The following is a 14,926-nucleotide window of genomic DNA, read 5'->3' on the forward strand; positions in this document are numbered from 1 at the left end:
CAGATTTTCATCTCTTTTTTAACCTCTGGGACGGGTCCGAGGCGTAAAGGTGAACTGTCAAGTAGTGCAAGCTAGAGCCTGAAGGAATATATCTTCCACAAGCCTACAGGCTACAGGTATCTCGTATGCAGAACTTTTTGCCTCGCCAAACTTATAAAATAGATACCGAGAGCACGTTTGCAGGTCCTACCAGCAACTGATAAAGATCCGAATAACAGATAGCAAAGGAACAATCTGGGAAGCAGAATCGGATTCTGACAGCTCACGTCGAGCCCACGAGGGAACGACGAAGCGAGTGGCCATAAAAAGAGGCTCTTAAGCAGCGCTAATTCCCCACTTTCTGCACCTAAGGTTCCCTGCTTTCCTCGCAACTTTGGTTCCCCGGAACCCGAAGCTTTCTCCGGTAAGTCGCCGCCGCCGCCACCGCCGCCGAGGAAGAGCAGCCCTCCGTCTTCATGGACTACAGGGTATGTGCATATGAACATCTTGGGAGGCAGCAGCAAGCAGTGATGTGGTGCACCTCTCTTACTCTGTGTCTCCTGTGCCCTGCAGCAGTTCTACTGCATGACCCTGAGGATGAGCATAGACTGCAACGGGTGCTACCAGAAGATCAGGAGGGCGCTGCTCCAGATGCAAGGTACGTACTACGCCCTCCTCTTTCCACAGACCTCTCAAGTTGCTGCGTGTGTTGCTCTGTGTTATCTGAACCAAAATTGGCAGAGCTGGAGAGCCACCTGATCGACCGGAAGCACGGCCGGGTGAGCGTCTGGGGCGCCTTCAGCCCGCAGGACGTGGCCATCAAGATCAGGAAGCGGACCAACCGGCGCGTCGAGATACTGGAGCTCAGGGAGGCCGCAGGGCCAGGGGGCGGCGACGAGCAGGGCGCCGGCGGTGGGCAGATGCCCCCAAACTGAAACCTACCTTGTGTGCACCGGCAGAGCACTCGGATGCTGCTCCCGCTAGCTTCTGTAACCTGAAACTTTTCAGAGGATTTACCCCTTCTTGTGTGCGAGAGCTTATAAATCATCATTTTGGTCTGTACTCCTCATGACCTGTTTGAGTGAACTTCACCACTGACGGCCTGCTTAACCTTGACTTCTTGCCGACCAGCATCATCCAAGCCACGAGCAATCTTTGTTTTTAGGTTGACACTATTCTGAATGTAAATATCTTTTGCATTATTATTAACACCCCAAAGAGTAGAATTATTCATGGCTTGCTGAATCAGGGTATCTACATCCAAAAAAGAGGAGTACACAGAATTATCTGTGGCTATTCTACATTTTTAACGCCTTTGCAAATTCTCCATAACATTATTCCTATCATGTTCCAATTGGAACCAGATAAATCATGGGCACACTTCCGAGGAACTTCTCTTCTACAGTGTTAAGCTCTCAGGGTCCTCGACAATCTTTGCAAATGTTTGCAGAAATGCTGCCAAGTCAGCGCCATATATAATCCTGTGATCAGCAGTAACATTGACCTGAAAAGGATATGAGCAACTTAGTTAGGCTCATGAGCTGCATTTCGATGGAATTTTGCTACTTCAAAAATCATGGTGTCACAACTCAAGGATTAAAGGTCTAACAGCTGCATGTTATAATACTTTGAAGCACAATCATAAGAAAAATTCAGAATAAACACATCATTTGTAGGTTAGCACTTAGAATGTACAGTCTGAAAAGAATCAGGAGACATACAGTATCTATTGATAACTGCCACAAAGCATTTCTAGTGATATGATATCATCATACTAAAATTAAAATAGTAATGTCACAAACTAAAACGCGTTTGCAGTTATAGAACCAAACCAAACTTTACCAAATTGTTTTAAAAACCAGCTCAGGTAAAAAGAACATCCTGCAGCCATACTTAACTGTAGCATGAACCTGAAATTAGTCTACATCACTACAAACCTCTTATATAATCAACCAAGTTTGCATGCTTATCGTTCTTGCAAATTATATGATTATAGCCTCAGGAGGGCCTACGCAAATTATATATGATAATACACTTCAGCAACATGTGCTAGGGGTTCACACATTAATATCTGTTGAATGCGTAAGGATATATTGCTAAACAGTCAGCTTTGATATATCTAAATTACACACTGAAAAGCAAACTAACCAGCATTTCATTCTTGATACTGAAAAAACCATCCTTGTCAGCAATAACAGTAGGTCTCGATGCTCCAACAGCCATGATAGCCCCCTGCACCGAGAATTTACATTCAGTGGTTCTTAATTGTTACTCCCTCCGTTCCTAAATATTTGTCTTTTTAGAGATTTCAAATAGACTACCACATACGGATGTATATAGACATATTTTAGAGTGTAGATTCACTCATTTTGCTTCGTATGTAGTCACTTGTTGAAATCTCTAGAAAGACAAATATTTAGGAACGGAGAGAGTAGTTCTTATGTTGCACAGATGCAATTCTATTTGCATTTCATACCCACCTGAGCAGAGATCAGGAAAATAACTCACCTGACCAGGTGGAAGGATTGCATCAAATCTGTCCACCCCAAACATACCAAGATTGGACAGCGAAAACGTCCCTATACATCAGCAGATCTCCATGTAAGCACAGTTCCAGTGAAAACCACATGTCAAACACGACACATGTTCCCTACCTGAGTTGTATTCATTTGGTTGGAGCTGCTTCAGACGTGTCTTCTTGAGCAGGGCTCTCCATTTTTGTGCAAGCAGATATATATCCAACTGCCATGTTAATTTTCATTTTTGAGTTTTTTAGCTGATGTACTCACATGCTAAAATGTTGCGTTTCTTAATAGAGAAGACAGCTATTGCAGTAAGCATATACCTTATCAACATCCTCTAACACGGGCGTAAGAAGGCCACCCTCAATGGCAACCGCCACCGCGACGTTGATACTACTGTTGTAACTGAAGCTCTTTCCATCCCTGCAGCTGGCATTCACAACTGGGTGCTGAGCGAGTGCCATGCCTGCCGCTTTCACCAGCAACAATGTTTTTGTAACTCCTTTCAACTTAACCTGCACAATCCATTTTAATCAAACTGTCACTACACACGTGAAAACCTGAGCAGTATCTCAAGAATCTAGCTATGCAATTCAATATTTTGTCGAAGGTTCATCGCAATGATACCTTCTCATAGAGTGCATCGAGCTTATCAGTCTTGATGGCATACCCAACTCGGAACGTTGGCACTGACAAGCTCTCCACCATGTTCCTGCTCACCGCCGATTGCATCGATGTGAATGGCACCACAGTCGCACCAGGCACTGGAGGAAGCAGTCCTGGTTGTCTGACTGCAGTTACTAATGGTATGCCAGCCGGAGGCGCAGAGTGAGCTGCAGGGGGTGGAGGTGGAGCGGCCTTTGGCTTTGGCTGGATGCCAGCGGCTGCCTCAACGTCAGCCGCCGTGATGCGGCCGTTTAGCCCTGTGCCGACAACATTGGAGATGTCCACTCTGTGCTGCTTCGCGAGCTTCTTCGCATGAGGCGTAGCGATGCCATTCGTGGGCGCGGTCACTGGTGCCGGAGCAGGAGCCACGGTAGGTGGAGCCGTGGCGGCAGCATGGGGCGGAGGGGTTTCTTCGCCCAGGGCCTTGGATAGGGCCTGGGCACGCGCCTGCGCGAGGGCGACATCCTCCTCGGACTCGGCGAGGAGGGCGATGGGGGCGCCGACGGGGGCGGTCCCACCGGCCGGGACGAGGACGGCGGCGATGATGCCGTCGTGGAAGGTCTCCACATCCATGTCTGCCTTGTCGGACTCTACGACCACCACGGGGTCGCCCTTGGAGACGCGGTCTCCCTCGGCGGTCGTCCAGGAGACGATCTTGCCTTCCGTCATCGTCGAGCTCAGCGCAGGCATGAAGATCTCGCGCACCTTCGCCCGCACCACCGCCATACGCCGCCGGCGAGGGGCTTGAACGGACTCCGCACGGACTGCGCGCCCCGGCACGGTGTAGATGGAGAGAGAAGCCAGCGACGCCATGGCCCGCGGGTGGGGTCACTCGCCGATGTCAGCTCGTCGTGGCGAAATTTGGAATAAGGAGCTTGCCGCAGCAGTGAGACTGTGGGACGGGGCGAGGAGGGCTCGGGCCGGAAAAAAATGCGGCGGAATCCGGCGAGCGAGCGCGGCGGCGGCGGCGGTGGCGTGAGGGGGGAGGAGGTGTTGTCATTCGGTGAAGGCAACCGCCAACCAACCAGACGGTGCGACTCTGCCAGTTAGTTCCGTAATACGTGGGCTCTCTAGGCACCGTCCGATCGTGATCTCGCGGTCAAGACTGAGACAAGTGGCACCCCTTTCCGCAATACGTGGGCTCTCCTGGTGCCGTCAGATCATGATCTCCCGGTCCAGACGGGGACCGTGGCAGATAGAACTTTGCTCGGCTAATTGTGCGATGGAACTTTCCACGGGTCGGATCGGGCATGGTCGTCTAGGTTTGGGGGCCTCGATTTCCACATTAAGAGCATCTTCAACAGCCGGGCAACACGCGGCGTATTAAAAAACGTTTGTAGCGTGTTGATAGTAAGTTTTTGGGCGACGAAAAACAAAATAAATCAACAATAAATAGTTTAATTTTATTATTACAACTTAAACTAATAGTTTATCGTGCAATAGAACAAATAGTTCAACAATACAGCATCAAACATACAAATCATGATGCTCTTTGTCGGCCATTTCATGCCCACCACTCATTGATATGATTCTTCTGAAGATCATCATGCGTTTCGGCACGTCGAATGGCATGATAGGAGGCAACAAAACGGGCCACCCTGGCAGCCCTCCGCCGCACTCGCACGAGATGTCCAAGAGCTCATACTGAGAGTAGTCTAAATCTTGGCCACGCTTATTCTCGATGATCATGTTGTGCATGATCACACAAGCGTGGATGATGTATGAAAGCATCTTTTGATCCCAAAATCTAGCCGGTCCTCTCACAATGGCAAATTGGGCTTGCAAAATCACAAAAGCTCTCTTCGCACCTTTTCTAGCTGCCGCCTGAGCATTGTGAAAATCAAGATTTTTCTTACCTTCCGGTTTTTTCAACGGCTTCACAAATGTTTGCCACTTTAGGTAGATGCCATCTGCAAGATAGTAGCCATAGTTGTATGTATGGCCATTTGCTACAAACTGCACCGGTGGCAGTTCACCGTTTGCAATCTTATTCATCAGTGGTGACCGATTAACAATGTTGATTCATTCAAAGATCCAAGCATTCCAAAAAAGGCATGCTAAATTCAACTCTCGTGATGGGCCACCGCTTCAAGGATTATAGTGAAACCCTTTTTTGTCGTGGAATTGCCCATGCCATGCCGTAGGACAGTTCTTCCAACTCCAATGCATGCAATCTATTGAGCCAAGCATACCTGGGAACCCGCGAGCTTTGTTCATCTCCAAAAGCCTTGCGGCGTCTTCAGCATTGGGAAATCTCAAATACTCCGGGCCAAACACTTGCACAATTCTGAATGCGAAGCGCTTGACACACATGATGACTTAACTCTCACCCATGTCCAAGTGGTCATCAACTAGATCAGCCGGGACCGTATGCCAACATACGCAAAGCGGTTGTCACCTTCTGAAAGGTGCTATGCCCGAGCTCTCCGGCGGCATTCCTCCTTTACTGAAAAAACCGATCATGGCTCGCTAGTTTCTCTGCAATGCGCCTGAACAACTCGGTGCTCATCCTAAACCGGCGTCAGAAGTACGACTCGGGGTACACGGGATTATCCACAAAACAGTGCCTCATCAATCTGTGGTGGACATCGATCCTATCCCTCCAAATTTTCTGCCGTCCCATAACCGAACCACCGTGCTTCGGTTTTTTATTGATGTGCATAGCTAGGATCATTGCAAGATCCTCCTCTTCAATATCAAATTCTTCTTCGGAAGAATCATATTACGAACTCATCTACAATGTTCAATTTAAACTAGGCTATAAAAACTACAAACAACATGCACCAAATTCATGTAAAAAATGTGAAGTTCAAGCAATACATACCTTGCAAGCATTTTGTCGAACACCTTGTTGTTGGGGAACGCAGTAATTTCAAAAAAAAATCCTACGCACATGTGTAAGGGCATATTTATCCCTTAGTTGTTTTGGTGATTGATGACAATGCTCTTGCGGACTAATCGTGTGCATTGAGTATTTCAGACATATCATGACTAGGCATAAGATGATTTGGTGCCCCTCGAAGAATGTTGAAGACGGCGTTTTTCTACGTTTCTTTTCGGTGGATTTGAGTCGTAGGAAAGCCGTACTATTAAGAGGGGGTCCGCTTTGGAAAGGTTTGGGTGGAATCATCACGTACTCGTCTACTCCTTTGCACCACCTTTCCTTTGGCTTTTTGGAGCATCCTCCGTCTTTCCTTGTCTATGCAAAATGCCATGAATGCTGAACTGGGGCATGCGGTAGTACTGCTCCTAGGAGCGGTAGTACCGCAGGCCCTTGCGGTAGTACCGGCCTCCGGCGCGGTAGTACCGCAAGTGCCCACGGTAGTACCGCTTCCTTGAAACGGTAGTACTGTGGCCTCTGGCCAGGCTCTGCAGCTTGCGCGGAAGTAGGGGCGGATGTAAATTTTTACATCCGCGCCCCGCGCGGTAGTACCGCTCCTGGCTTATGGTACTACCGTGTCGGATTTTTGCATAGATCCCAACTCAGCGGAAGTTGCCACGGATGTATTTTTATATGTCCGTGCCGTCCCAAATCTGGTCTATCCCTGCCTTGCGGTAGTACAGCAAGGGGGAGCAGTAGTACCGCGCCAGCGGTTCTACCGCCCTCTGCTTCATCGCATCAGGGCTAGGTTGAATACTGCTGCATGGGCGGTACTACCGCAGTGCCGTGCGGTGGTACCGTGTGCCGTCGCGGTAGTACCGCGTCTCCAGTGTGGTAGTACCATGTCTCGCGGGCTGAGTTGGTGGATAACAGTTGGATTTGTTCTTCCACTATATAAGGGGTGTCTTCTTCTCTGGGTTGACCATCTCTTCCATCCCCAAGCTCCATTGTTGCTCCAAGCTCCATTTTCGCCCGATCTCTCTCTCCCTAGCCAATCAAACTTGTTGATTCTTTAGGGATTGGTTGAGAAGGCCCCGATCTACACTTCCACCAAGAGAAATTTGATTCCCCCCACTAATCCCTTGCGGATCTTGTTACTCTTGGGTGTTTGAGCACCCTAGACGGTTGAGGTCACCGCAGAGCCATATTCCATTGTGGTGAAGCTTCGTGGTGTCGTTGGGAGCCTCCAATTAAGTTGTGGAGATTGCCCCAACCTTGTTTGTAAAGGTCCGGTCGCCGCCTCCAAGGGCACCAATAGTGGAATCACGGCATCTTGCATTGTGTGAGGGCGTGAGGAGAATACGGTGGCCCTAGTGGCTTCTTGGGGAGCATTGTGCCTCCACACCGCTCCAACGAAGACGTACTTCCCCTCAAAAGGAAGGAACTTCGGTAACACATCCTCGTCTTCACCGGCTCCACTCTTGGTTATCTCGTGCCTTTACTTGTGCAAGCTTATTTGTGTTATATCCCTTGCTTTCTTGTGTGCTTGTTGTTGTTGCATCATATAGGTTGCTCACCTAGTTGCATATCTAGACAACCTACTTTGATGCAAAGTTTAAATTGGTAAAGAAAAGCTAAAAATTATAAGTTGCCTATTCACCCTCCTCTAGTCAACTATATCGATCCTTTCAATTGGTATCAGAGCCTCATCTCTTTATTAAGGACTTTGCCGTCTGAACAGTATGGTTGACACCATAGACGGTGGGGAGGAGCACTCCGGTGTGAATCTGTTCTCGTCTACGGCCGATGGGGGAACCGCGGTCTCTCGTGAGGAATTCAATGTGGCTTTGGACACATTGAAAACCTCCATGACGACCGAGGTTGAAAGCATGTTTAATAAATTCTTAGAAGGGCTTAAATTATCCACCGCACCGATGAAAGTGGGTGATCCCTAACAAGGTGACGGATGCTAACTCCGACAAGGGGGAAGCTACTAGTGAAAAGTGTTGGGAACGTAGTAATTTAAAAAAAAAATCCTACGCACACGCAAGATCATGGTGATGCATAGCAACGAGAGGGGAGAGTGTGTCCACGTACCCTCGTAGACCGAAAGCGGAAGCGTTAGCACAACGCGGTTGATGTAGTCGTACGTCTTCACGATCCGACCGATCAAGTACCGAACGCACGGTACCTCCGAGTTCAGCACACGTTCAACTCGATGACGTCCCTCGAACTCCGATCCAGCCGAGCTTTGAAGGAGAGTTCCGTCAGCACGACGGCGTGGTGACGATGATGATGTTCTACCGACGCAGGGCTTCGCCTAAGCACCGCTACGATATGACCGAGGTGGATTATGGTGGAGGGGGGCACCGCACACGGCTAAAAGATCAATGATCAATTGTTGTGTCTCCAAGGAGTGCCCCCCTCCCCATATACAAAGGAGTGGAGGAGGGGGAGGGCCGGCCCTCTCTATGGCGCGCCCTAGGAGGAGTCCTACTCCCACCGGAAGTAGGATTCCCCCCTTCCAAGTAGTAGGAGTAGGAGTCAAGGAAAGGGGAGAGAGAAGAGAAGGAAGGAGGGGGCGCAGCCCCTCCCCCTAGTCCAATTCGACTAGGCCTTGGGGGGCGCGTAGCCTCTCCTCTCTCTCTTTCCCCTAAAGCCCAATAAGGCCCATATACTCCCCGGCGAATTCCCGTAACTCTCCGGTACTCCGAAAAATACCCGAATCACTCAGAACCTTTCCGATGTCCGAATATAGTCGTCCAATATATCGATCTTTACGTCTCGACCATTTGGAGACTCCTCGTCATGTCCCCGATCTCATCCGGGACTCCGAACTATCTACGGTACATCAAAACACATAAACTCATAATATAACCGTCATCGAACTTTAAGCGTACGGACCCTACGGGTTCGAGAACAATGTAGACATGACCGAGACACGTCTCCGGTCAATAACCAATAGCGGAACCTGGATGCTCATATTGGCTCCCACATATTCTATGAAGATCTTTATCGGTCAAACCGCATAACAACATACGTTGTTCCCTTTGTCATCGGTATGTTACTTGCCTGAGATTCGGTCGTCGGTATCTCAATACCTAGTTCAATCTCGTTACCGGCAAGTCTCTTTACTCGTTCCGTAATACATCATCCCGCAACTAACTCATTAGTTGCAATGCTTGCAAAGCTTATATGATGTGCATTACCGAGTGGGCCCAGAGATACCTCTCCGACAATCAGAGTGACAAATCCTAATCTCGAAATACGCCAACCCAACAAGTACCTTTGGAGACACTGTAGAGCACCTTTATAATCACCCAGTTACGTTGTGATGTTTGGTAGCACACAAAGTGTTCCTCTGATAAGCGGGAGTTGCATAATCTCATAGTCATAGGAACATGTATAAGTCATGAAGAAAGCAATAGCAACATACTAAACGATCGAGTGCTAAGCTAACGGAATGGGTCAAGTCAATCACATCATTCTCCTAATGATGTGATCCCGTTAATCAAATGACAACTCATGTCTATGGCTAGGAAACATAACCATCTTTGATCAACGAGCTAGTCAAGTAGAGGCATACTAGTGACATTCTGTTTGTCTATGTATTCACACAAGTATTATGTTTCCGGTTAATACAATTCTAGCATGCATAATAAACATTTATCATGATATAAGGAAATAATTAATAACTTTATTATTGCCTCTAGGGCATATTTCCTTCAGTCTCCCACTTGCACTAGAGTCAATAATCTAGTTCACATCGCCATGTGATTTAACATCAATGGTTCACATCTTTATGTGGTTAACACCCATAGTTCACATCGACATGTGACCAACTCCCAAAGGGTTTACTAGAGTCAGTAATCTAGTTCACATCGCTATGTGATTAACACCCAAAGAGTACTAAGGTGTGATCATGTTTTGCTTGTGAGATAATTTTAGTCAACGGGTCTGTCACATTCAGATCCGTATGTATTTTGCAAATTTCTATGTCAACAATGCTCTGCACGGAGCTACTCTAGCTTAATTGCTCCCACTTTCAATATGTATCCAGATTGAGACTTATAGTCATCTGGATCAGTGTCAAAACTTGCATCGACGTAACCCTTTACGACGAACCTTTTTTGTTACCTCCATAATCAAGAAACATATCCTTATTCCACTAAGGATAATTTTGACCGCTGTCCAGTGATCTACTCCTAGATCACTATTGTTCTCCCTTGCCAAAATCAGTGTAGGGTATACAATAGATCTGGTACACAGCATGGCATACTTTATAGAACCTATGGCTGAGGCATAGGGAATGACTTTCATTCTCTTTCTATCTTCTGCCGTGGTCGGGCTTTGAGTCTTACTCAATTTCACACCTTGTAACACAGGCAAGAACTTTTTCTTTGACTGTTCCATTTTGAACTACTTCAAAATCTTGTCAAGGTATGTACTCATTTGAAAAAAGTTATCAAGCATCTTGATCTATCTCTATAGATCTTGATGCTCAATATGTAAGCAGCATCACCGAGGTATTTAATTGAAAAACTCCTTTCAAACACTCCTTTATGCTTTCAGAATAATTCTACATTATTTCCGATCAACAATATGTCATTCACATATACTTATCAGAAATGTTGTAGTGCTCCCACTCACTTTCTTGTAAATACAGGCTTCACCGCAAGTCTGTATAAAACTATATGCTTTGATCAACTTATCAAAGTGTATATTCCAACTCCGAGATGCTTGCACCAGTCCATAGATGGATCGCTGGAGCTTGCATATTTTGTTAGCACCTTTAGGATTGACAAAACCATCTGGTTGCATCATATACAACTCTTCTTTAATAAATCCATTAAGGAATGCAGTTTTGTTTATCCATTTGCCAGATTTCATAAAATGCGGCAATTGCTAACATGATTCGGACAGACTTAAGCATAGATACGAGTGAGAAACTCTCATCGTAGTCAACACCTTGAACTTTTCGAAAACCTTTTGCGACAATTCTAGCTTTGTAGATAGTAACTCTACTATCAGCGTCCGTCTTCCTCTTGAAGATCCATTTATTTTCTATGGCTTGCCGGTCAACGGGCAAGTCAATCAAAGTCCACACTTTGTTCTCATACATGGATCCCATCTCAGATTTCATGGCCTTAAGCCATTTCGCGGAATCTGGGCTCATCATCGCTTCCTCATAGTTCGTAGGTTCGTCATGGTCAAGTAACATGACCTCGAGAACAGGATTACCGTACCACTCTGGTTGACCTACGAGGTTAGGTAGTAACTTGTGAAGGAAATATGCCCTAGAGGCAATAATAAAGTATTATTTATTTCCTTATATCATGATAAATGTTTATTATTCATGCTAGAATTGTATTAACCGGAAACATAATACATGTGTGAATACATAGACAAACAGTGTGTGACTAGTATGCATCTACTTGACTAGCTCATTAATCAAAGATGGTTATGTTTCCTAGCCATAGACATGAGTTGTCATTTGATTAACGGGATCACCTCATTAGGAGAATGACGTGATTGACTTGACCCATTCCGTTAGCTTAGCACCCGATCATTTAGTATGTTGCTATTGCTTTCTTCATGACTTATACATGTTCCTATGACTATGAGATTATGCAACTCCCGTTTACCGGAGGAACACTTTGTGTGCTACCAAACGTCACAACGTAAATGGGTGATTATAAAGGTGCTCTACAGGTGTCTCCAAAGGTACTTGTTGGGTTGGCGTATTTCGAGATTAGGATTTGTCACTCCGATTGTCGGAGAGGTATCTCTGGGCCCACTCGGTAATGCACATCACTATAAGCCTTGCAAGCATTGTAACTAATGAGTTAGTTGTGGGATGATGTATTATGGAACGAGTAAAGAGACTTGCCGGTAACGAGATTGAACTAGGTATCGAGATACCAACGATCGAATCTCGGGCAAGTAACATACCGATGACAAAGGGAACAACGTATGTTGTTATGCGGTTTGACCGATAAAGATCTTCGTAGAATATGTGGGAACCAATATGAGCATCCAGGTTCCGCTATTGGTTATTGACCGGAGAGGTGTCTCGGTCATGTCTACATAGTTCTTGAACCCGTAGGGTCCGCACGCTTAACGTTACGATGACAGTTATATTATGAGTTTATATGTTTTGATGTACCGAAGGTTGTTCGGAGTCCCGGATGTGATCACGAACATGAATAGGAGTCTCGAAATGGTCGAGACATAAAGATTGATATATTGGACGACTATATTCGGACACCGGAAGTGTTCCGGAGAAGTTTCGGATAAAACCGGAGTGCCGGAGGGGTTACCGGAACCCCCCGGGGAAGTATTGGGCCTTAGTGGGCCTTGAGGGGAGAGAGAGGGCAGCAGCCAGGAGGTGGCACGCCCCCTCCCATGAGGAGTCCTAATTGGACTAGGGGAGGGGGCGCAACCCCTCTTTCCCTCTCCCTCTCCCTCTCTTTCCTTCCCCCCCTCTCTTCCTAGTTGGACTAGGAAAGGGGAGTCCTACTCCTACTAGGAGGAGGACTCCCCCCCCTCTCCTTGGCGCGCCCAAGGCAGCCGGCCTCCCCCTTGCTCATTTATATACGGGGGCAGGGGGGCACCTCTACACACAAGTTGATATACGATATTTTAGCCGTGTGCGGTGCCCCCCTCCACCATATTACACCTCGATAATATCGTTGCGGAGCTTAGGCGAAGCCCTGCGTCGGTAGAACATCATCATCGTCACCACGCCGTCGTGCTGACGAAACTCTCCCTCAACACTCGGCTGGATCGGAGTTCGAGGGACATCATCGAGTTGAACGTGTGCTGAACTCGGAGGCGCCGTGCGTTCGGTACTTGATCGGTCGGATCGTGAAGACGTACGACTACATCAACCGCGTTGTGATAACGCTTCCGCTGTCGGTCTACGAGGGTACGTGGACAACACTCTCCCCTCTCGTTGCTATGCATCACCATGATCTTGCGTGTGCGTAGGAATTTTTTTGAAATTACTACGTTCCCCAACAACTTGATCTAAAGTTACATGATCATCATCATTAGCTTCCTCACTAATTGGTGTAGGAGTCACAGGAACAAATTTATGTGATGAACTACTTTCCAATAAGGGAGCAGGTACAGTTACCTCATCAAGTTCTACTTTCCTCCCACTCACTTCTTTCGCGAGAAACTCCTTCTCTAGAAAGGATCCATTATAAGCAACGAATATCTTGCCTTTGGATCTGTGATAGAAGGTGTACCCAACTGTCTCCTTTGGGTATCCTATGAAGACACATTTCTCCGATTTGGGTTTGAGCTTATCAGGATGAAACTTTTTCACATGAGCATCGCAACCCCAAATTTTAAGAAACGACAACTTTTGGTTTCTTGCCAAACCAAAGTTCATAAGGTGTCGTCTCAACGGATTTAGATGGTGCCCTATTTAACGTGAATGCAGCTGTCTCTAATGCATAATCCCAAAACGATAGTGGTAAATCGGTAAGACACATCATAGATTGCACCATATCTAATAAAGTACGGTTACGATGTTCGGACACACCATTACGCTGTGGTGTTCCAGGTGGCATGAGTTGCGAAACTATTCCGCATTGTTTCAAATGAGGACCAAACTCGTAACTCAAATATTCTCCTCCATGATCAGATCGTAGAAACTTTATTTTCTTGGTACGATGATTTTCCACTTCACTCTAAAATTATATGAACTTTTCAAATGTTTCAGACTTATGTTTCATCAAGTAGATATACCCAAATCTGCTCAAATCATCTGTGAAGGTCAGAAAATAACGATACCTGCCGCGAGCCTCAACAATCATCAGATCGCATACATCAGTATGTATTGTTTCCAATAAGTCAGTTGCTCACTCCATTGTTCCGGAGAACGGAGTCTTTAGTCATCTTGCCCATAAGGCATGGTTCGCAAGTATCAAGTGATTCATAATCAAGTGATTCCAAAATCCCATCAGCATGGAGTTTCTTCATGCGCTTTACACCAATATGACCTAAACGGCAGTGCCACAAATGAGTTGCACTATCATTATTAACTTTGCATCTTTTGGCTTCAATATTATGAATATGTGTATCACTACGATCGAGATCCAACAAACCATTTTCATTGGGTGTATGACCATAGAAGGTTTTATTCATGTAAATAGAACAACAATTATTCTCTAACTTAAATGAATAACCGTATTGCAATAAACATGATCAAATCATATTCATGCTCAACGCAAACACCAAATAACACTTATTTAGGTTCAACACTAATCTCGAAAGTGTAGGGAGCATGCGATGATGATCATATCAATCTTGGAACCACTTCCAACACACATCATCACTTCACCCTTAACTAGTCTCTGTTCATTCTGCAACTCCCGTTTCGAGTTACTACTCTTAGCAACTGAACCAGTATCAAATACCGAGGGGTTGCTACGAACACTAGTAAAATACACATCAATAATCTGTATATCAAATATACCTTTGTTCACTTTGCCATCCTTCTTATCCGCCAAATACTTGGGGCAGTTCTGCTTCCAGTGACCAGTCCCTTTGCAGTAGAAGCACTTAGTCTCAGGCTTAGGTATAGACTTGGGCTTCTTCAGTTGAGTAGCAACTTGCTTGCCGTTCTTCTTGAAGTTCCCCTTCTTCCCTTTGCCCTTTCTCTTGAAACTAGTGGTCTTGTCAACCATCAACACTTGATGTTTTTCTTGATTTCTACCTTTGCCGATTTTAGCATCGCGAAGAGCTTGGGAATTGTTTTCGTCATCCCTTGCATATTATAGTTCATCACGAAGTTCTACTAACTTGGTGATGGTGACTAGAGAATTCTGTCAATCACTATTTTATCTGGAAGATTAACTCCCACTTGATTCAAGCGATTGTAGTACCGAGACAATCTGAGCACATGCTCACTTCTTGAGCTATTCTC

General features: G+C 46.2%; 2 protein-coding genes across 4 annotated transcripts; one reads left to right on the forward strand and one right to left on the reverse strand.

Moving 5' to 3' along the window:
• Nucleotides 1-293: 293 nt before the first annotated feature.
• LOC123121488 (heavy metal-associated isoprenylated plant protein 25) lies at nucleotides 294-1,095 on the forward strand. 2 transcript variants are annotated; one of them, XM_044541485.1, is made up of 3 exons: nucleotides 294-467; nucleotides 556-637; nucleotides 721-1,095. In XM_044541485.1, exons 1-3 carry the CDS (start codon nucleotides 456-458, stop codon nucleotides 912-914), a joined length of 288 nt encoding a protein of 95 aa, XP_044397420.1. In that variant the 5' UTR covers nucleotides 294-455; the 3' UTR covers nucleotides 915-1,095. The 2 variants fall into 2 exon arrangements, with proteins under 2 accessions (XP_044397420.1, XP_044397419.1); XM_044541484.1 differs by having other exon boundaries at nucleotides 311-467; nucleotides 553-637.
• A 105-nt stretch (nucleotides 1,096-1,200) lies between these two features.
• Nucleotides 1,201-4,204, reverse strand: LOC123121487 (dihydrolipoyllysine-residue acetyltransferase component 4 of pyruvate dehydrogenase complex, chloroplastic). 2 transcript variants are annotated; one of them, XM_044541483.1, is made up of 6 exons: nucleotides 3,129-4,204; nucleotides 2,825-3,016; nucleotides 2,634-2,721; nucleotides 2,460-2,558; nucleotides 2,128-2,211; nucleotides 1,201-1,483 (listed from the first exon to the last, which is right to left on the reverse strand). In XM_044541483.1, the coding sequence occupies exons 1-5, from the start codon at nucleotides 3,978-3,980 to the stop codon at nucleotides 2,165-2,167; spliced, it is 1,278 nt and encodes a 425-aa protein (XP_044397418.1). In that variant the 5' UTR covers nucleotides 3,981-4,204; the 3' UTR covers nucleotides 1,201-1,483; nucleotides 2,128-2,164. The 2 variants fall into 2 exon arrangements, with proteins under 2 accessions (XP_044397418.1, XP_044397417.1); XM_044541482.1 differs by having other exon boundaries at nucleotides 2,488-2,558; nucleotides 3,129-4,202.
• Nucleotides 4,205-14,926: the final 10,722 nt, after the last annotated feature.

Source organism: Triticum aestivum, chromosome 5D (assembly GCF_018294505.1).
Source record: "Triticum aestivum cultivar Chinese Spring chromosome 5D, IWGSC CS RefSeq v2.1, whole genome shotgun sequence".
Classification (NCBI taxonomy): Eukaryota; Viridiplantae; Streptophyta; class Magnoliopsida; order Poales; family Poaceae; genus Triticum; species Triticum aestivum.

Bases quoted from the DNA above. Each gene is read 5' to 3' on its own strand.
- LOC123121488 (XM_044541484.1), top strand. The intron at 638-720 runs GTACGTACTACG...CAAAATTGGCAG, and splicing joins GGCGCTGCTCCAGATGCAAG to AGCTGGAGAGCCACCTGATC.
- LOC123121487 (XM_044541482.1), bottom strand. From the start codon at position 3,980: ATGGCGTCGCTGGCTTCTCTCTCCATCTACACCGTGCCGGGGCGCGCA. The intron at 2,559-2,633 runs GTAGGGAACATG...GCTGATGTATAG, and splicing joins ACCAAATGAATACAACTCAG to GGACGTTTTCGCTGTCCAAT. The intron at 2,212-2,487 runs GTGAGTTATTTT...TTCTCGGTGCAG, and splicing joins CAATCCTTCCACCTGGTCAG to GGGGCTATCATGGCTGTTGG.